This window comes from Gavia stellata, chromosome 5, assembly GCF_030936135.1.
Source record: "Gavia stellata isolate bGavSte3 chromosome 5, bGavSte3.hap2, whole genome shotgun sequence".
Taxonomy (NCBI): Eukaryota; Metazoa; Chordata; class Aves; order Gaviiformes; family Gaviidae; genus Gavia; species Gavia stellata.
The window spans coordinates 3,549,824-3,571,936 of NC_082598.1; the positions used below are offsets into that span (position 1 = coordinate 3,549,824).

Genomic DNA, 22,113 nt, shown 5'->3' on the forward strand with positions numbered 1-22,113 from the left:
ATGAAGGAGGCCTCGCTATCTGCGTATGCAAATCGTATGCAAAACAGCCCCCCGGGCGGCCCAGTCCAACTGGGCCTACTGCGGTCTTCCTTTCAGCCCCCTTCTGCGTTGCCATAGTTACCCGGCCTGTCAATCAGCCTGCGTTTGCCCGCCCCGACCGGGCAGCCTCCTCACATCATTGGACGGCTGTCGTGTCATTCTCTTTCCAAAGGAAATCCATAGGCCAGCGCTGCCGCATATCGACCCGCCCCCGCGGGCGCCTTAATCCCCGCCCCGTACCGAGCTCGCGCATTCGATTGGGTAGCCGCGCTTGTCACTATCCGCGGCCGAGCGCGGGGGGTGGGCCTGGCGCCCCGCTGCCGTCCAATCCCTGTCTCCCATTGGCGAAGCCGCCTGTCGCTCCGTGCGGCGAAGGGCGCGGATTGGGGGCCGCCTCACGGCCTATCCCGCCCCCCCGGGGCCGGGGGCGCGCGCGCCGCGCGGGGGGCCGTTTGGCGCAGGCGCGCTGGAGGCGGTGGCGGCGGCGGTGGCGGCGGCGGTGGCGGCTGTGAGGAGCGCGGCGCGGCGGGGCGGGCGGCCCATGGGGCCGGGCCGCGCTGCGGATGGAGCCGCTGCGCAATGGCGGCGGCGCGGAGGAGAAGCCGCGGCGGCGGGGGGGGGCGGACGCCGGACCCCCGCGGCGGCGGAGCAGCGGCGCGGCGGGCGTTGACAGCGCGGCGGGGCCGCAGCCCCGCGAACGGGGCGGCTCCGTCAGCCGCCAGCGCCGCGACTCGGTCCGCAAGAACCGCCCGCGTGAGTGCGGGGGGGGGGGGGGGGGGGGCGACCGGCGGGGTCTGCGGGCGGGGCGGGGCTTGGGCAGGGAGGGGCGGGGCTGTGGGAGGAGTTTAAAGGGTGGCAGCGGGGAAGGGGCGGGGCCTGGGGTGGGGCTTGTGGCAGTGAGCGGGAGCGGGGTGGGGCTATGATGGGTGGGGCCGGGAGGGGGCGGGGTCAGGAGGGGTGGGGCTGGGGGAAAGGGGCTCCTTAATGGGAGTGGTGGGGGGAATGGGGCTGGGGGATACTGGTAGTGGTGTGGGGCAGGGAGGGATGCGGGGACACTGGGACAGCGCGGTGGGGTGATGACACGGACCCAGCACGGCCAGTTTGGGGACAGCGCGGTGGGAGAGTGACACGGGCTCAGCAGGTTGGGGCAGAGGGTGGGACAAGCTGAGCTACAGGAGCTCTGGGAGACTGAGGGCGAGATGGCGCCTGGCCTCGTGCAGCGGGACGCAGAAGCTGGGGCTGTGGTGGGTGCTGAGGTGCCCGAGTGGGGGACCTTGGACCGGAAGGGGAGAGGGAAGGTCACTGGTAAGGACACAGAGAGCAGAGAGAAGGAGACAGAAGGACAGACGGAGGGGCTGTGGTGTGCAGCCAGAGCCAGGGGGTGAAGGCTGTGGGGTAACTGGTAGAAGAAAAGCAATTGTGAGCAAAGAGAATGGTGTAAATTTTGGGAGGGGAGAACCCTGCAGGTTTGGCACAGGCCAAACCAGACTTTGTAAGGAAAAACCCATCCTCTGAACCAAGTTTTTAAATGCCGTATCAGGAGCGGTCTGTGGAGCGAGTTAGGTGCAAAATGGATGGCAGCCTTCATTTTGGCAGCAGCAGGAGCTGCCGTTCAGGTGGCTGTGGCTGGTGACTTGCTTCAGCCATGTTTGAAGTGGAACCGAGTGATTATTTCTTCACTTACGCTGGAGTCTTTCCTCTTGGAAGGAAATTGCCGTACCCTGAAAATGAAAAAGCGTTAACGTAGTTCCCTGTAACCTGTGCAGCTATTAAATGGACGTCAGCAAATGAGTCCAGGCTGAAAACAGGAATCAAAATTGTCCTGCACCTCATTGCAAGCTGTTGGCTGGCAGTGCTGAGACATTACTGTTACTGTATTAATCTAAAGTTTTAAATAGCCTTCTTTCTCTTTTTTTGGTCACTGGAAAAAAAGGAAGCTTCTCTTTTGCCCCATCTTAGTGTGAAAAATAAGAATTACATCTCGAAAGACTTTCAAAGACGTTTGCTGAACTGGATGCTCCTCGCGTTAATAATTTCAGGCGAGTGCAGCTCAGCAGTGCTAACATAGCGTCGGTGTGGCTGTGCTAACCTGCGTTCCCTTTCGTTTCCAGATTGTGCTAGATTACAGGAGTGATCCTGCACCAGGAAATTATTGTAAAGTTAATGTTAAATAACTAAGGTAATTGTGGGGTTTTCTGCTTACCTGAGAATTAACAGGATGAAAGAGAAATTTAGTAGAGGGGTGTAATGGCACTAGCAGTGGTGAGCATCCTTGTGATTTGGATGTAGCAAAACCAACTTTGGATGTGAAAGTACCGTTGTGTGGCTGTCGTGAGGAAATCACAGCAAAACATACCAATGGGAGCTGTGGGGTTGTTAATTAGAGACATGCTATTTAAGAGGTTGCAGCTAGCTGTTGGGAAATGAAAGATCTCTGGTATGAAAATTAGGGTGGAGCTATACATTAGGTGGTTATACTTCTCTGCCTTGCTCGAGGGCAGTTTCTGTGTCTTCTGTGGAAAATTTAGATTAAAGTTGGGCATTGAGGTTCTGGTTTGCTGCAGTAAAGTTCAGTGCAGAGGCTGGTGTGGGATACTCTTAGGAAAACAGGTGTTCTGGCAGCTTCCAAGACAGAATTTGGATCCAATCTGGAAGGTCAGCATAGTGCAATTCGGGATTGCAATGTAGCCTGTCTTTCCTAAGTGATTTTTGTGATAATTGGAAGAGAAATGTGCTTGAGCGAGTACATGCCTTAATAGGGACAATGTCTGATGCCAGAGTAAATTACATTTTGAAGTTAAAATGCTCGATCCCACCTTAAGGAAGATTCAAGCAAGCCTAAATGAAAGCAAACCGCTTAATGGGCGTCTGATCAAAAATGTCCTACTTTAGCTCCCGCTTGTCTGCTGCTGGTATGTGGCAAACAAGCTCGGTGACCTTGAGGCTTGTCTTGCTGCCTGTGCTGGCAGATGCCCTGGCAGATGAGCCCTGCTTCCCCAGGAATGAAAGGATTTCAGCAGGCTGCGGTTCAAGCTCGTGATCTTTCTTCCTCCGTGGTCGTCTGTCTGTGCCAGTAATGTGCAGCGAGGACTCTTCCACTGCAGAGATCGGGGAAGCTCTGAGACTGAAGGGAATTAGATTGGATATATCTGAAATAACCTGACCTGCAACGGTACAACCGACGTCCAAGCTGCGTGCCTTCAGGCTATTAAATGTTTCTTGGTGCGCTTCGTAGGAACTAAAGAGCTTTATTGCAGACGCTGTGATTTTCAGTACGCCACAGGTAAAAGGAGGAGAAGTCAAGGACGCTGTTGCTGTCGGAAGGGAGTGAGAACTGTCCCTGAAAATGTTGTGAAGCAGCGATTTGTTGAAGTTCCTAGCTGCTTTGGAGTATTATGCTGGTGGAGTGCAAAGGGGAACTTGACAGGATTGTTAGTACAGGCAGAAATGATAATATAGAAAAAGCTTTATCAGCTCCAGAGGCAATACAGAAGAATTCCTTTTATGGTAACTAATTATCAGTACCGTTATTGAAATCTACGCTTAAAAACTGGACTGGAAGTACCCCAGATAAGTAAAGAGGATATTCACATTTACATTTACTTTAACGTAACTGCGGGGTACCAAATGGCTTGCTGTTAGTAGGATTAAGTGCCAGGCATAAAATCGATGATGACTAGATCATAATGAGCAGGGGAATATTTTATTGTAATGAATCTTCCTTACGATAAGAGAAACAGGTCAGCAGTTCAGTTCATCAGCTTCCTCCCTTTTCCCCATCCCTCACTCTCTCCAGGCTTTCTGGTGCTGCTGCACCACTCTTCTGCTCCTTCCTGAAAACCTGGTTTCCTTGGCAGAGATGAGCTCAGGTTATTTCCCTGGGCAACAGTATGCTTCTCCTTTCTGTAGCCTGTTTGTTAGTTCTCTGAAAAATAAAAAAAAAGCTTATTTTGATGCTTTTGCCAGGCGTTATCCATAATGTTTTACTCTTTGACAAAAGGGGATGGGAAGTAAATTGCATAAAGCGTATCTGTATTGTAGGGTATTCATGAATTCCAAAAGAAAGCCTATACCTAAAATGTCAAGAAGAACATCCTGCAAATAGTTTCTAAAAATGTATGCGTGTGTGGTTTAAAAAAAAAAAAAGGCATGTCCTCACCCATTCTGTAGTCCTTTCAATGGATATCGTTTTTTTTAATGTTTTAGTATCTTCTGTCAGAATCATGCAAGGACATAATGTACATATTGCTTTAAATTCTCAATAGAGACAGTATGCAAGTAGAGGTACAAATAAAATACTGTTTTGGTAGCTCCTTTGCAGTACAAAATTTCAGCTTTGATTTTTTTAAATACCTTTTTACATTCACATGAAATGTGAATTCCTAGCAAAGCCTATTTTTAGAGATGGGAGGCTATGTAGACTTAGTGTCACCTTATATTAAAATCTGATGAATATTTTTTTTCCCAGCTGTAAAATTTCCATCGTGGTATAACACTATTAAAATATAATGTTGAATATTTTAGAGTAAGCATAGAGATGCTGTTATATGCTCAACTAAATCATCAGTCTTCACTGGCTCCTCCGCAGGCTAATCTTTTTAGCTTCTGGTATAATTGGCTCGTAACTTAAGGATCAGTCTGAAATACAACTTGAGCTGCTTGTCGCATGAAGGAAATCCACCATAGAGATCTTTAATTATATCGCCTCTTTCATCTCGACGCTTCTGCAGCTTTCAAAATAAATCTGTTGAGGTTTTTTTATTTATATAGTGTCCAATTTTATAAAGTAATTTACATAACAAATAAAGGCATTATATTTTTTTTGCCCCAAAGAGCTTACAGTCTAACTCTAAAAGGGATTTGAAGATGAAGGGAGCGTGGCAGCTCTTGCGGTGGGAACACACAGTATCCTTGAGCTTTTCTCTGTGTGAGGTTATTTAGTGCTAGCTCTAAGCCCTTAACTTTGTTTGCAGACTGGTCTTTTGTTTGTTGTTGCGTAGCCATAGATCTGCCCATTAGGAGAAGGTTTATTTTTAAGACAGAGCTGTATGTACATTGTGTGTATGAAAATGTGTGTATAGAGCTGCTTTTTAAAAAAGTCTATGCTAAGGGAAGACAATACTTTGTCAGGCCAAAAGATGAAGAAGTTTTTTTCTGGGAAAAAAATTGCTTTAAGATACTTTATAACTGCTGTTACACTATGTTGCATTAGGGAAGCAAATGAAAATAAGGCTCATAGTTGTGTGCCTGACCTGCTGGGTGATGCCACAATCTTGCCAGTTCCTTAAGTCACCTTCTTTGTACCCCCGCTACTTTCCACACTGAACACTGTTGCATTTATTTTTTGTCTTACGCAATGTTTGAGAGTGGGCTTAGTGGCTGTCATCGTGCTAACGAAGTAATATAGAGAGTTTCTTTAAGGAAAAAGACTGCAGGAGGTTTTGAATGGAGAGCAGTTCTGGCTTTGAGGAGGGGATTTCCTGCCTTTCTTGTAAATGTCCAAACACCCAGGGAGAGACTAAATGCTTCCGGGAAGATGCTGGGCAAGAGAGTCCAGAGGTTTGTACCACAATGCTCCTCCCGTGCTCTGCCTATGGGTTTCTCATCCTCCCCGTCGTTCTCTGGCTGGTGAGTGCTTGGAAAGGAGAGACTTGCGAGGCTCTTCCCCAGCATGGAGGGCTCCAAGTAGCAGCGGGGAGGTGGTGGAGAGAGGTAGAGTTTGCATTTTCTGCCTTGGCTATTAAAGCTGGCCTCTTTTTGCGCTGGTTATTTCAGCAGAACCTTCTGACTGAGAAGAATCAGCCTCCGGGCTGCCCAAAGGCTCCTGGATGCCACCCATTCTCACGCTGCTCTCGATCTGCCGCCTTCTGCAGCAGCTCTCTTGGAAAAAATGCTGTAGAGGCTTACGAGGGAGAGATCTTTGGATGGCTTTCAACTGCACTGTAGATGCTGGGAAAAATCAGTGTTTTAAGAGAAATCTCGGTAACAGATGGTGATGGCGTTCATCCAAGAGAGCTTCCTCCTTCCTCCCTTTGAAGGCATGGATTTTTCTAGTTCTCAGATATGGAAGAGCTGTTGCTGCCCTGCATGTTCATGTTGGATGGCTTCCTGTAAGTGTAAGGAAAAAACTCACGGTTCTCCGTGTCGTTGAAATAATTTCCTCCTCTTGTTTGTGTGCCACACCCCTTTCCTACAAAAATGGGTTTATAGGGGAAGTTTTGTCCTTGCCCCAGATTATTTGAGTGCTCTGTGCAGGTTTTACTGCACAGAAAATCCTTTTTGGTATGGTAAGGAAGTACTTAATTTTGAGCTAGCACGCTTCTTCCTTGGATTCTTAACCTGTGGCTGGGATGTATATAATGAGAGATCCATAATTAAGAATCATTTGGTTTAAGTTAATTACCTTAATAGGCTATCTTTTAGAATTTATCCCCGGTGACTTACTGAAGGTATAGCCGAGCTGTTGGCAGATGGAGAACACCAGCTGCTCCGCGCAGAGGCTTCCTGCAGCGGCTGCTGCACGGATGTGTAGAGCCAGCTCCGGTCGGAGGCTGTGTCCCTGCGCAGGGCATTGGATCCTCTTTTTGGGGCAGCTGGGATTTAGCGGGGCCAGTGCTAAGTGAAGACTAATAATCCCTGGGCCCAACCTGACTGTGTTCTACACCGAGCTCTGCAGGCATCGTTCCTGTTTCCCAGTTAGCCGTGTCTTCTGGTGTGCCAGACAGTGGATAACTGGCATGGTTTAACCCCACGCTTGATGTTCTGCTAGTTCAGTGGCAGCTATAACAACACCTGAATAAAAAGTAAATTTACATATGTTAAAAAATTGAAGGTCTTGAGGGCACTGAGGGTGGGCTACGATGAAGTTTCTAAGGAGCTGCTATCTTTTTTTGTGACTAGGAAAGCTTCCTAAACTGACGGACCGAGTTGGTGGTTCTTGTGCCCTGAAATCTGAATGTAGGAGTTCGGTGTGTGAACCTCACAACCAACTAAAACAAACTAGTGTTACTCTACTGAACAAATGCCTGTACTACCAGCTGAGTGTCTACTCTGAAGTGGAAGCCCGTTAGCTTGTGATGAAGCAGGCCATATGGCGTTTTCAGTTACGTGGCTTCAGTGGGGCACCGGGCTTTAGTTTTTGGATGCTTTTCTGCTGCACTCCAATGAGGGCATCTCCCAGACCCCATCCTCTGCTCTCTCCCTGTTTTTACCATTGCATAGCCTGGCAAAGTGAGTTTGGGGAGAGGACTGCTGTCTCTAAATATGAAGGTGGGGATGCTTTTTTTTTAAAAAAAAAAAAAGTGCAGGCTTCATAATGCAGAAAAACATTTGCATGTCCTGACAGGAAGAAATAACATTCCAGAAATCAAAAAGAGGTTTCCCGGCACCAGGACAGGAGGTTTTGGGAACCAGTCCCTTTGTCAGAGCAGAGACGACAAAACAGCCGAGTGCTTTTAAGAGTGGGAAATTTGTGAAAAGGGAGTCCGGGATGTCAGTGACCACGACAGACAAGAGAGGACTTGGCCGAGTAACGTGGGAAGCCTCTTCCTGTCCCTTTTCTTGCGTAAAGCTTGCTAGTTTTCCAGCAGAGTTTAAGCAGTACTGAAAAGCACAGTGAACGTGGGAAAACTGGTTTTAGTGATCCTATACATGAACTGGGTATTTAAATAGGGCAGTGTTTACCAGTTCCAGTCCCTGGAGGGACTAGAGCAGCAGCAGAAGGCTCTGGTTTGGCTGCCAATGCCCTATTTTTACCTGTGTGACGTTGATGGTATTTTTATTGCTGCTTCTCTCGATAGCAGGGCATGATCCTTGTTAAAGCATTTTTCTGCGGTTGTTAGTTGATAAATCTAGGACCTTGATTCAAAGAAAGACAAAATACTTTGAGGGAGTCCTATTCTGCCATTAATATGGTGACTGCCAACTTGTGGATGTCTATGCCATATTGCAGAAGGCTTTAATATCGCATCAGGCGGGCCTGCGTACAGGTTTTTAGGTTTAAGGTGTTGGGATGAGCAGGTAAGTGGAGCAAGCAAACACTTGCTGTTTGCTGCCCTGATGCCCACCGTGCAGAAGTAGGGTGTCCATCTCCCTGTTGGAGTGGTCGTGGTCTCTGTCACTCGCGTTCGCCAGCTCAGCTGCTGTTGCCACACTCCTCTACGACAAGGTCCTTTCTTTTGGGGGTACAGAAATCCTGGAGTTTCTCCTTCCTGCCTTTCCCTTCACTTACACTCTGGGGTCTTGGACTCCCCTTCCCATGAGGGCACTCCTCCTGGTCTGGTGTCTCCGGGGATATGGTTCTCCCGACATTACGTGACGAGGCCCAGGCAGCCAACGCTCCTCTCTTGAGAAGTAACTTAACTGTTTAATTTAGCTATGCTGAGGTTTTCATGAGGGAGTCTTAAAGCAGGACACACATGGTAAACTTTCCTCCAAGTAAAGCACTTGGTAGACTTTCCATCCTGAAATGCTGGTAGAGTTTGTAGTTCTGAATTCTGGAGTACAGAATGAGAAATTGTCATGAAAAAAGTCCTTGAATTGCTCCTGCTTTCTCTCTCTGTTGGGCTGTGATTCAAATTTCTCTCTCTCTCATTCATGAACAGTTATTTTTATGTCTGTTCTTGTTTGAAGTAAATGCATTAGAAATAGAGGATGATTGAAATTTGGATGTGCCTCCTAAAATAGAGCTTGCATCTTCTTTCAAGATTTCTTTTGGTGATGGTTGGGGGTGGCCTCTATGTAAATATGTAAAAATAACTCAGTGGTTTAAAAATAACGTGGGTAGCTGATGGCTCTAGCAGCTCCTGAGGAACTGTGATCCTCTGAAAGGGCCTGTCTTACCTCCGCTCTGTACAGCAACCGAGTTAACCCGCCGAGGAGAGAACACATCGTCTTCAAACATGTGCTTGCCTGTTGGGTTTGTGGCTTTTTGAAGGTCGTTTTCTTCGGGAGTGAGTTCCCCTCCTGCCCCTGAGTTGTTTTCTTTGCTGTTCCGCTTTCTTAAATGCTGCCTCTGGGTATTTGGGTATTGCTCTCTGACTCTTCAGTGCTCCTGCAGCTCGAGTGGCGGGGCCCCGGCGTGCACCTCCTGCGCTGCCGGGACGAAGGGACAAGGAACATGCTCTCGCTTGGGCACTTTGTTGTTCTGGGGGTGGCTGCTGCTTCCCTGAGCTTAACCGGAGGGATACCCGCTTTCAAATGGCGGTAGGAACAAGGGCTTCTTCATGTCGCATCCTTATCTGTCTGCAGATAAGCAAACATATTTTGCAAAAATAACAGTAGCGTGTTATCATGCCTGTCTCTGACATGTAAGAATTTTACTAAATCCGAGATCCTTCTTTCCAGAGGGACGTTAGTAATGTGTATGCTGCATTCAGGTTTATTTTCTAAACATTCCCTTTTTCCTTTTGGAAAAACCATAAGGGTTTAATCCTGCTGCCGTAAGCCATAACATGTGGCTACATTTTTCTTTTTGCTCTGGTGCCTGTGTATCTTGTTAGCTCTAGCCTATCCTTTAGCTCATTAATAGTAATATTAATCTGTTCCAGTTCTCAGCTCTAATCGCAGATTCCATCTGATCAGGGTTTTCTCTTGATCTTTTCCAAGAAGCTCATTATCCAATACAGCTGTAAATGTTGCTGGGCCTGACACTAATGCATATTTTGTACCATGAGGGAATTTGACTAATAAAATAATCCAATTAGACATTTGTTTTTGTCTCCCTGGGGCATCTTAGATTACTTGTCTTACCTCAGTTATCTGTTGTAATTAGTTAACGTTTGTACATCCCTTTGATGTAAAAGCACTGGTATTGTCCTTGGCTCTGGCTCAGAACTTTATAACAGAAATAACTGGGGATTAAAATTGCAGCAGTATCTAGCGGGTGTACGGATACTGCGCTGCGTGTATCTTCAGTGCTGCGTGGTGGTGGTGCAAGTATTTTGAGGATTGCATTTCCAATGTTGGGAGCCCCGGAACACGAGGTATCTCAAAACAAGAGTTAAGTCCATGGACAGAGGAGTCTCAGCCACGCTTGTGAAAGGCCAGACTGCTAACATTTTTTATGTTTTTCACTTTAGAAATGAACAGATAAAACAGGCCTGCATTTTGGAGTACCTAGAGAATTGCGTGAATTAATTCAGTTTATAAGTATTTTGCTGGTGCTATGACAGTATCAAACCTTGTTTCTTTTTTTCCTTTTCTCCTCTCTCTAGTCTTTCCTTGGTTTGGCTTGGATATTGGAGGGACCTTGGTCAAACTTGTTTATTTTGAACCAAAGGACATCACCGCTGAAGAGGAGGAGGAGGAAGTGGAAAATCTCAAAAGCATCCGCAAATACCTGACATCAAACGTAGCCTATGGATCTACAGGCATTCGGGATGTGCACCTTGAACTAAAGGACCTTACCCTGTGTGGACGTAAAGGCAATCTGCACTTTATACGCTTTCCTACTCATGACATGCCTGCTTTTATTCAAATGGGAAGCGAAAAACACTTCTCAAGCCTCCATACTACCTTATGTGCCACGGGAGGTGGAGCGTACAAATTTGAGCAGGACTTTCTCACAGTATGCATTTTTGGCTTCTATACGATTAGGATCTGGTAGTGAATTTTTTTTAAAGCTTAAAACTAGAACACTTTCTCTGCAGACTCTAAAACTTCTCTAAATCTTAGCTTTGGAAGAGTGTACCTAACTCAAATTAAACTCGGTTCAGGAAACAGCATGTGGAGTCGAGTTCTCATCTCCAAATTAGGATACTTTCTTCCCTGAAATTGCATGCAACGTTCCTGTAACTCTAAAATCATTCACTAACTTCCATGGCGTGTGCTCTTACAGGACTTTCTCTGTATTATTAATCTCTGATTATGCTGATCTCAGTCTTGTGGGTTTTTCCTCATTGATGTCTTTCACATGCTTAATATTTGTTTTATTGTTCCTTTGCTCATGCGGTTTCATTTCTAACGCACACACGAGTGAGCTGATTGAGGTTCAGTCAGATTTGGTGGTAAATTAACCGAAAGGAGGTTAGTGGTTGGGATTTGACATCATCGTGTGGCTTTGTTATAAGTTTGATTCTTGTTCATAGGTGAAAAATGTGTGTGATAAATACTTTGTGTAACCAGGGCTTGAAAGAACGCGCCAGATAAAGAGGCTTTTTATGCAGTTGAGGCAGTGACATGAAGGGAAAACAATTTCATAACTTCCTCTGTTTTCTGGGTGGTTTTTTGGTTGGGGTGTTTTGTTTTTTGGGGTTTTTTTTTGTCCAACAGTCAAGTCCCTTCTCATTTTTCTTTGTTTTCCATGCTGATGCCTCAGAGTCAGGGCCAAAATCAGGCCCTTGGGAGTTGATGAGATTCTCTTGGCATCCATCCATGGATCCAGTTGTTCGTTTTCCCCCTCTTCCATGTCTGCACACTTTAGGGCCGGGGTAGTTAGCAGTCCCTGTGCCTGGAGAAAGATGGAGCCCTTCTGTGATCTGTACTTCTTTCTCAGCCACCACAGGGAGTAATGGAGATAGCTGAATTTAGCTGGCAGTGAATGCGTTCTTCTAGCCCTGAGCATAAACACTTCAGATCCCTAGCTTCTCCTTGAATATTCTCCTTTCTTTTTTTTTTTTTCCCCCCCGCCAGATGGGTGACCTTCAGCTTTGTAAGCTAGATGAACTCGATTGCCTTATTAAAGGAGTTTTGTACATTGATTCAGTTGGATTCAATGGACATTCAGAGTGCTACTATTTTGAAAACCCGACGGATGCTGAAAGATGTCAGAAGCTCCCATTCAACTTGGAGAATCCGTATCCTCTCCTTTTGGTGAACATTGGCTCAGGGGTCAGCATTTTGGCTGTGTATTCAAAAGAAAACTATAAACGGGTAACGGGCACCAGGTGAGTGCTGTGAGGGGGCAAAGTGAGTTTGATTTTAGAGTCTGGAAGGCATTTCTGCGTTTTAGATGACATTTTCAGGGATAAGCTGCGTTAAAGAGGGTGAGTTGAATGACCAAGCTCCTGCTTATACTGCAGTCCCTCATCTCTGCCAACAAAGATCCCTCCTGGAAGAGAGAATCTGAATTTTGTTTTGGTTTCCTTACTGCAACCAGGCTCTCTAATTCCTACAGCAGGGCAACTGAAAAAACAGCTTCTAAACCATTTTATTTGCCATCAGAGAAATCCCATAGTTTGGGATTATCCCAAATGTACTCTTAATGATCATGTTAACAACTGTTAGCTTTGATTCTAGCAGTCGAGATTTGCATCCTGGCTTACGGAAGTTACCTTATTTTGGAGGAAGGGACGCTGGCACAGCAATAATTCCCCAGACAGTTGCCGGACTGTTGCAGCTGCTCTTCTTGAAGATGTGACTCTTGTTGCCAGGCAAAGCCCCAGAGCTTTGTGGCTTTAAGCTTTCCTGAATTTCTTGAAAGTTAGCAATAATGATAAAAAAAACCTCACAGCACAGATCTTACTCTTGTTATACATCATTAATGGCATGTGTACACAGTAAAGTGAACAGGACGTAGTGTTCTTGGGTTTTTTGTTCCCCTAAGTTTTGAATAGCTGTGCTCTGATACTCCAGTAACACCTCAGGACTAGTATTTATTTAAGGTCGACTTCTCTGAGTGCTGGGAAGAGAAGGTGGATATTGTAAAATAAGAAAATTAATTTCTCATTTAGAAACATGCAGAAGGCTGTGAGGGCCTGGGATTCCTTACAGGCTGCAAGTTATTTGAAAGTAACGGATTTGAAGAAAACTGCTGCTCTTCCAAGATCGCTCTCGCTGAAAATAGAAGAAGCCGAAGGAATGGGGCAACCTGAGCTAACTCAGATGCGTAGCTGAGTAATCCGAGCTTTCAGTGGAACGAGCCATTTTCTTTCTCTGTCTCTTTAGAAGCAAGGCGGGTGACTTTCATTTTGCTTTATGTTGCAGCCTTGGAGGGGGAACCTTTTTTGGTCTCTGCTGTCTTCTTACCGGATGCTCCACCTTTGAAGAGGCCCTAGAGATGGCGTCCCATGGAGACAGTACCAAAGTGGACAAACTAGTGCGGGACATTTACGGAGGAGACTACGAGCGATTCGGATTGCCGGGCTGGGCTGTAGCTTCCAGGTAATGACTGATTTTTATTTTCACGGGAGATTCTGCAAGGATGAAAAACTGGATTTACATGTCTCAGGAGAGCAACCATTCCTTCTGCTGTTCTGTGTTACCAGATCTAAATTACTAATAGCAATGCTTTTTAAAGTTAGAAATCAATACTTCAAGATGAATCCCTTTGGTTAAATTAGCAGTTCCCATTTTCTCCTGGAATTCTGATGCAAATGGACCTTTAACCCGAAAACTGTCTTTACAGCTTTGGAAACATGATGAGCAAGGAGAAGCGGGAATCTGTCAGCAAAGAGGACCTGGCGAAGGCTACTTTAATAACCATCACTAATAACATTGGCTCCATAGCACGGATGTGTGCACTTAATGAGGTATGAAGGGGAAATCTGTTTCATTGCTTCCTGTCTGAAGCATCACTTGTGCGCTGCTGTCACGCAGTATCTTTTGCCCTGCATACGCTTCTGTAGATGCGTGTTCACACTCGTCTTTTTGGATGTTCAGTAAGTTGTAATCCCCTTGTTTTGGATTCTTCAGTAAATGTTGTCCTTCAGTGAAGTTTGAGCCAGATCGTCGTGCTGTGAACTGAAGAGCGGTGAATGAATTAGGGGTTGGCTGTTGGTCTTGTTAGGTCCTCTGCTTGGTCACGAGTTAAACAGCTTCTTTGCGGTGGTTTGAGGAATGGTGGGTGTGCGATAAACTACAGCTCTTAGGACCGCTGAGAGAGAAGGAAAGGTGGGGTGGGGGGGTGTTGAGGCTGGATACTTTTCCTATGTTGTTTTTACGAGTTGTTCTCGATTTCTGGGCCAGGCCCCACCGCTTCCACGGCTGTTCCTGTATCTTTGTGCTTTCAGCTTCTTTACAGTGCTGCCTTGTTGCATTCATGTCAAGCAGCATTGTACAGGGCTATGAAAGAACAGAGACACGCTCTCCGCTCCATTCTGTGTCTGTTCCTATGGGATGAGCTAACGGGGTGAAGCATCCTCCTGACTCCTGTTGCTGTCGGCAGATGCTCACTAGTTACCTTCATTTACTGCTGAAACCAGGCAAAACCAGTCTTGCCCACAACAGAGTCCTCACTCTAGACTACACAGCGGAATGCAGAGAGGATGCTGAATAGTTAGGGGAAAGCATTAATGAATGTGGGGATGGAAGGAAAATCTATAGAAGGGGGTGAGTGAAGGAGCAGATAGGACTTGATCCTGATTCCTCGGTAAGAGGAGGAACAGAAAATTATTTTCTTGTTGGAGAACAGGAAGGCTTCAGAGTTCATCGCTTGGCTCAGGAGAACTATTCTGGGATTGAAAAGTTTGGCTGGAAGTCTGATTTAAATCCAAAATATCAGTACTTGGTTGGTTTTTTCCTTTCTTTCAGAATTGTGTTGGTTATGGGTTTCTAAATTTTTTTTTTTTCAGATTAACAGTAGAGAGCCATTCAGCTTTTTCAGTGATGAGTCAAAGGCCAGAGCTGGGGGGAGAGAGAAGAGATGGCACTTGATGATCAGTGTTTCTAGCCAGTATAAGGATCTCATAGCCAAAAATCAACTATTCTATTCAAATTCCTAAGCTAGAAAGGCTGTAGTTAGACCTGTGGATTTCCCAGTAGTGTGGAAGAGTCTGAAAAAGAGCCTCTCTTAACATGACCTGGCTGGTACTGCTTTCTGACAGAACAGCCGCTCCTCATCAGACTTGTGCTCCAGACCCCTCACCAGCTCTGTCGCCCTTCTCTGGACACGCTCCAGCACCTCCATGTCCTTCTTGTAGTGAGGGGCCCAAAACTGAACACAGCATTCGAGGTGCGGCCTCACCTGCGCCCAGTACAGTTCCTTTTTTTCTCTTTCAGCATAGTCTCTGGCCCCTCCCAGCACAGTTCCTGACCATCTCAATGCACCCTTTCTGATCTTGCCTCGCTCTTCTGAACCGCCTCTTGCTGCTGCCAGACCCCAAGCTGACTTGGTGTCGTCTCTTTCTTGCAGATCATGTCTTTTGGGTCCAGTTTTAAAATTCGAAGTTCAGAAAGCTGCAAATGCATTATAACTCTTCTCCCTGCAGCTCCCATCCCCACTCACCAAGGCAGTTACGCTCCTTAGCTGCCAGGAACAGCTATGCGGGGTGATACAGTTTTCTCTGGATCTCGTTGCTTTAGTGTCGACTGGTGATTTCCCTCTGCTTTCAGCTGGTTGTTTTTCATCAAGTCTCACTGGAAAATGTATTTGAAAAGCTGCATATGACGTTTTAAAAAGGCATTATAAGTGTAACTTTTTTCTTCTTACTCTAAGGTGGGGTTTTCATCGTTGCAAGCAGAAAATGGAATTTAGCCTTAATGTTCCTTTTTTTTTTTTTTTTACCCTTAATACTTCCAGAACATTAATCGAGTGGTTTTTGTTGGCAATTTCCTTCGGATCAATACAATCTCGATGAGGCTTCTGGCATATGCTTTGGACTACTGGTCGAAGGGACAGTTAAAAGCACTTTTCTTGGAACATGAGGTGAAATTTTAAATTGTCTCGTGTCAAAATTCAAATCCTTTGTGAAAGAGCTGTGTGGGGTCTGTAGCTGTTGATGATAACACGCTGTGCAGCAGCTTCCCAGTGCTTTGTTACTACAGCCACAGTTACTGCAGTGTCCAGTGCAGGGTCACAAAAAACATGTATATTGTTCCAGTAACTAATATAAGAATTGTTTACTACCAAGCTCATCTTGCTTGTCAACTTCCTTTTAAGACTATTGACAGTACAGATGATTCTGTGCAGCTCTGCTTTCCAATACAGCGATTATAGTTAGAATCTATTTTGTAATGTACCTACCTATAATTATTTCTTCCCACCATCTTCTCTTAAGTTGTTAAAATTACATCATATGTGTAATGTTCTTGTATCAGTTGTATGCCTTTACTTGAATTTTTAATAGATATTCCTGTCTGTTTGCTCTTCAGGGTTATTTTGGTGCAGTCGGTGCTCTTCTGGAACTCCTGGATTCAGCCTGACGCTGTGCAGATTCTGTACGTTGGACCTATAAAGTCAGGGCACTTCCTGGGTCACTAAGCCCCACGTTTCACTTCAAAGCATCCGTTCGCTGACTGTTAGACTAATTGTGCGTGACCTAATCAGAAAAGGAGAGGACTGTTGTGTTTCTGTCTGTAAACAGTTGAAACCAATCTTTGATTACAGCGCAGGTTTGTTCAAAAGGAGCATATATATGCAAATACGCTGACCGAAGGTGGCGGCTGTATCTGGAACATCTGTAGGGCATTCAGTCGCTGACATCCAATAGCCCTTTTTATGTAGTCTTCTACATATGTTTAATGGTGGTGACATAATAGAAGGCATGCACTCTATTCCCTCCATCAAGATTCCTTTGAGTGCTCAATGTCTACCCTGTTCACAGTTTATAGAGCTCAGCTGCAGCGTTTTACGTTCCGCAAATGAAAGGCATCGTGTTTGCAGTATGCTGTAAATTGTCTGTAAAGGGGGAAGAACATCAGTGCAGCCCTGGCATGTAAAAAACCATACGGACCACTTCTGTCTCCTCTGAGCCATCCATGGGCCTGTCGAACACCGCTGTGCTATCAGTGAGACTTTATTCCTCTTACCGCGGTTTCTTATCTATGTATACAGATTATTAGAGATGAAAGGTAAGGCACGAATCCCGTCTCTCTGGTTGATTCCGATTTCAGCCCGTAGCACTTCTATGCAGACCACGATTTCAGCCCGTAGCGCTTCTATGCAGACCACAGTACCCTCTGGGATATGCCACAGTGCTGGCATAGTGTTAGGAGTGTCTGTCAATCTCTGACCTTGAGATCTGCTAAAGGCAAATTTGAGGATGAAATAGTGGGGTTGTTTGTTTGTTTGTTTCTCTGTTATAAAACTTGGCTGCATATAACTATACCAAAGAGATTATTTTTTTCAGTCATACACTTGGGATCTTCTCTGTTGCATTTTCTGTTTATTAATTGCTAAACTAATGTAGTTTCGGGGGAAACCTCTCCTTCCTGTATGCATGCCGTACTCTTCTCTTTTTTTCTGTGCGTGCCATCTTGCATACAGCCTGCAAATCTGGGTTGCTGCAGTTTGGAACCCCTAAAGATCTTGAGGATGTGGATGTAGAAATGACTTACTGCACACTGAATAAATGATCTCTCAAAACAACAGAGACGCTGATAGTGGACAGCAGTTTAAAAAAGAAAAGCAGCACGCATACGGTTTGTAATCTGACCTTCCTTCCTCGTGTCTCTGCTTTGCCCTCCTCTTTGCAGAAATTCTTCCCAGGCTGGGATCTTGTGTTACGAAAGATCTTTAGCGAGAAGGGTGTTGGTGTTCTCTTTGCCGTGCCACTAGCATCAGTTACTTCAGTGTAACTGCACTCCAGTCAGTGTGAAAGAGCTGCTTTTCTGCAGAGCCATCTGCACCTTCCCTTGATGATGTCAGCTAAATGGAGATACTACTTCAGAGTGTTCCCTGCGGTACGGTGCTCTGGCTCTCCAGCTGAGCAGCTCAGCGGTACGTAGAAGCCGTCCTTCCGTGAGTGGAGTGAAGCGGTCTTTCGTGAAATGCAAGTGCAGATCAGTTCATACTTGTTGGGGTTTGTCCCAGGACACCGGAATGACTTGTCGTCCTGACTCAAACACAGCTTTTAAAGTCATGGTTTCCTTTCAGATAAGTTGATTTTCAGCTCTCTGATCCTGATGCACATTTTGATGATGGATGGTGCCGCTGGACACCCCGTGCCGGTTTGGTAGTTTGCAGTTTGGCTGCAGTAACGCGCAGTAGCAGTGCAGCAAATCGCGTCTGGCTTTACCTGTTGCAGCCCGAGACCCGAGGACTTGCAAGGTGCTCCGCAGCTCACTGGGTTCATTGTGTGGTACCTGCCTCTCTTTTGGGCCTGAAAAGGGAAGAAACTACGGATTTGGAAGATGTACTCTTTGCTAGATTAGATCCTGTGTGGTATTTCTCTAAAGCCAGCCCTGTCAGCTTTGCTGGGTGAGCGTTCCAGACAGCAGACACAGCATAAAGCAAGGCATTGCCTCAACTTCAGTTAACTGTGGGCCTGGAACTTCCTCAGTGCATCCAGTAATTTGACAACAACAATAAAACAGGGGGGAAAAAAGAGAGCAGTGTTGATGTGAAAGGTAATCTTTGCAGCGTGCTGTCTGCGGAAGAACATTTGTGTGCTTTTCCTGCACCATAGTGCAGGTTTCAGTCGTATCCCGCTCTGTGTTCAATATAATGGGGTACTTTTAGAGGTAAGGGGGTTGAGCAGGATAATACAGAATCGTGGTGTGGTTTGTACTGAAAAGGACCTTCAAAGATCATCTAGTCTAACCCCCCACCACGGGGAGGGACACCTTCCACCAGACCAGGTTGCTCAGAGCCCCGTCCAACCTGGCCTTGAACACTTCCAGGGTTGGGGCATCCACAGCTTCTCTGGACAAATTGCATCTGAGACCTCATTTATTCTTCACTTCTTGTGAAATCACATGAAAGATACCCCAAGTAGGTGCATTAAAACCAACTCCACTTTTGAATTGTTGATTGTCAGTTTTCTAGACTTGACTTAACTCTTTCTCTACCATATAAAATGTAATACACAGCACATGTCTGGCTGCCATTTCAGCCAGGTCACCCACCCTCGCAGTCAAAACTCAGGCCCTGCTTTGACTCGTGGAAAAGAAACAGAAACACGCTTTGGCTTTTTGAAATGTCCTCGTGCCCAGGACCCGCTTCGCTCCTTGGTCTGATACTTCAGTGATGCACTGGGCTGGTGTGGGCTTATCGGGTTTAATTCGTCCCGGGGATTTTACACAGACAGCGTCGGTGCGGGGAGGGTACGTAAGCCACCTCTGAATCCTTGTCATACACAGAAGAAGGGCTATTTTTTTTTAATAGCAGTAGCTTTTGGGAGCTGAAGACTGACAGAAGGAAGAAGCGACCTTGAAATGATTTTGTGGTGCGGAGGGAAGCTGTGGAGAGCTGAGGAACCTCCTCAGAGCTGAGGAACCTGCAGCCTGGTCCAGGAGAAGTCCCTGCGCTGAGGCGCTGGAGTAGGTGCCCGGCTGGTGTCCCTGGGAGCAGCATCCCGCGGGTTTTCCCATGTTCGTTCTGCGCGCTTGTGCGTCTTACTCCTTTTTCTGTGGATTTTGAGTAGATCCTGTGTGGTCTGATGTCCAACGCCAAAGTCCCCAATGTACTGTGTGTATTTTTTTGTAAATTGTTTTTCTTCTTGTAATAAAATATTACAGTTATTTTTATATACGTGAAACTCTTCTCTTGTTTGCTTCTTGTCTCGTTCTTCCTAGCTACAGAGCGAAGGGATGAACGTTGATCTGAACAGGCGTCAAGAACGTGCCGGTGAAATGGGTGTAAACGAGTCCTTCCAGTTGATTTTTAGAAGCTTGTTAAAAATAACCGTCGGCAATCCTTGATTACTTCTTACTCCCTGCACGTTCTGATCTCTGGAAATCAGTTGCATTTCAAAGCATGTTCATGGAAGGGGGGAGGAAATTAAACATTCAGTATTTGCCTGGTTTTGGTAGTGAGGATCCCTTCTCGATGCTCTGTCCCTCCAGGCTAGTAATGTTTTTAACCAGGTACCTCAAAAACAGGCTTTTAAACCAGGTCTGACTAAAACCCGCACGCTAGCACGGGTCTGTGCTGAGAGGTGGATGTGTGCGGGTCTGGGCTTGCAGCATTTTGGGGTTTGATGAAAGACTTCTTTGGTGGTAGGTGATGATGGGTGCTTTGGAGGCCCTTTGGCCTTTAATGTATGGATGATACAGGTTGGATTGGAGGTGGGAGCAAAGCATCTCTCCCGAGCAGGAACCGTGGGGTGGAAGTAACAAAAATAATCGTGTTTTGTGCACTTGGTGCTAGATGCAGACTGCGGCTCAGCCAGACCCTCTGCTGCTTTGTCCCACCAGTGGGAATCTTCACCCAGTGAGCTCCTCATGGCTGTGACCGGCTGGAGCTTCCAGAAGATGACTAGGAGGGCAGCAAGAAGGTGGCTCCTTGCGTTTCCTTCTGGGGAAGGTGAAGCGGAACATCTCCAGGTGGGACCTGCCCCCAGCACCCAGCTCTGGGGGTGCAGCCAGCACTAGAGGGCAGCAGCCCCCTGCGCTGGGCAGGGACAGGGGGACAGCGGGACAGTGGGACAGCAGGACAGGGCAAGATGGGAGCCCTGCTTCTTCCACACCAGGCTCCCCTCCCCAAGAAAGGGCTGGGGCCAGAGTGGCACAGCGGGTCCCAGCCCCACTGGGGACATCCCCGGAGTGACACAGGGCTGGGCAAGGTGGGGACGTTCCCTCTTTCCCCACGGCTGAGGTCTCCTGGGGGCAAACGCCAAGCCCTCCCCCCCCAAACACACCCCCGCTTCCAAAACCTGCTTTTATTGACATTTCAAGTCAAATCACATGCAAACTGTTGTAGTTTTTTTTTTCTTTCCTCGTTTTTCCTTAAGAATAGTGTGATTAGCAAAAAAGACGCATTATTAGAATTTTAAAATAGCAATTAAATATACAAAAATATAGCTTACAAAAAAAAAAAAACCAAAAACCAGCGAATGTTTTAAAAAATATTCTGCTGCAGAATTCGTAGTGTACAAACACGTCTATGAGGCTCCACGCTCCATAAACAGTCTTGGGAGTCGCACGGTATTTACAGGAGGGGGGACGATACCCGGAGCCTTCCCAGCCCTGTGCCCCATCCTGTGCCCGGGGGAGGGCTGGGAAAGCTGCCACCGTCTAATACTGACACCCCTCCACCCCCCAAAAAAAAGGGAGTAAGAGTTGCAAAGATGCAGGGGGGACGCCGGGGCGTTTGCTACAGTGCTTAAATTCGCCCCGCGAGGTGGTGGGAGAGGCAAGGGGGTGGCAGAGCCCCCCCCCCCCAGCAGCTTTTGCACTTGATGATGGTTGGGTTTGGGGTGTATCGGCAAGGCAAAACGCTGCCGGCTCACGCATCCTTTGCCCAGAACCGTCCCACCCCGGGGCCAGGCTGAAAGGGACAGGATGAACCCAAAGAACAGGATTTTTGCTTGCCCCCGTCCACCCCAGCAAGCCCACGCCACGGTTTCAGGGAGGCGGCGGCGGCCGCCGGCTCTCACCGCTGACGGTTCACGGCGGGATCGTGCCTGTCGGAGGGACTAACGGCCCCGCTGAGGTAGCCCATTGCACCGAGGAGGGGGGCAGCCACCCCCGAGGAGGGTGGGTGGGGTAACCAAAGCCCCGAGACCCCACGCAACTAACTACCACCCTGCCATCTCCTGGGGGCGAGGCCGGCTTCCCTGCCCCGGTTAGCCCTTTCGGAGGAGCAGCGGGTGCCAAGGAGGCACCCAACTGCGGCACGAACCCCGGCGTCGCTGCGCCCAGGGTGCCGAGACCCAGTTTTCTAGGTAGGAATTGCAAAGGCAAAGGTAACCCTGTGTAACGGCGAAGAGGAGAATGGAGCAGGGACCAGCCGGGATGCTCCTGCCTTTTGGGCATCGTTTTCAACGGTGGCGAAGGGGCGTGGGGGGCAGCAGGGCTGGGAAGCGTACCAGGGCGTTTGAGGGGACGTTGCGGCTTTGCAGGAGGCTGTCAGGCATCGTTGGGTGGCTTGATACTGCTCCGTCGTGCCCCATGCTGCTTCCCGGAGGACATCGTGCTGGAGAAGGGGTGTGCTGGAAGAAGGATGTCGTGCAAGGCGCCCATGGAGGACCCCGAGTCCCCTCCTCGTCCCGGGAGAGGAATCAAGCCCGGGCTCGCGTGTGAGACCCTTCACCCCAGCATGGCTTCGCGGAGGCAGGATTTTGGGGCGCGAGCTCTTTCGCTTCGGCCGGGGGGGGGACGTGCCTCACCCTCTAAAGTGCTCCGGGCTCCCTGCCCGGCCGCCTGCGTCCCCGCCTGTCCCTCCGTGCTGGTGCCATAGTGCTTTGGTTGTCTCCGAGTCCCCGGGGCCGGCGGCGGGGCCCCCCCCGCGGTGGGGCAGTCCCTGGGGCGGCGGAG

General features: G+C 47.6%; 1 protein-coding gene across 6 annotated transcripts; it reads left to right on the plus strand.

Moving 5' to 3' along the window:
- Positions 1-602: 602 nt before the first annotated feature.
- On the plus strand, positions 603-19,383 carry PANK2 (pantothenate kinase 2). Of its 6 annotated transcripts, none has more exons than XM_059817664.1 (7): positions 603-792; positions 10,254-10,606; positions 11,671-11,924; positions 12,964-13,140; positions 13,385-13,508; positions 15,497-15,622; positions 16,069-19,383. In XM_059817664.1, exons 1-7 carry the CDS (start codon positions 603-605, stop codon positions 16,117-16,119), a joined length of 1,275 nt encoding a protein of 424 aa, XP_059673647.1. In that variant the 3' UTR covers positions 16,120-19,383. The 6 variants fall into 6 exon arrangements, with proteins under 6 accessions (XP_059673647.1, XP_059673653.1, XP_059673648.1 ...); XM_059817670.1 differs by lacking the exon at positions 603-792 and adding an exon at positions 3,193-3,322; XM_059817665.1 differs by lacking the exon at positions 603-792 and adding an exon at positions 3,284-3,546.
- The last annotated feature ends 2,730 nt before the right edge of the window (positions 19,384-22,113 follow it).

Bases quoted from the DNA above. Each gene is read 5' to 3' on its own strand.
- PANK2 (XM_059817664.1), top strand. From the start codon at position 603: ATGGAGCCGCTGCGCAATGGCGGCGGCGCGGAGGAGAAGCCGCGGCGG. The intron at 10,607-11,670 runs GTATGCATTTTT...CCCCCCCGCCAG, and splicing joins TTGAGCAGGACTTTCTCACA to ATGGGTGACCTTCAGCTTTG. The intron at 15,623-16,068 runs GTGAAATTTTAA...TTTGCTCTTCAG, and splicing joins CACTTTTCTTGGAACATGAG to GGTTATTTTGGTGCAGTCGG.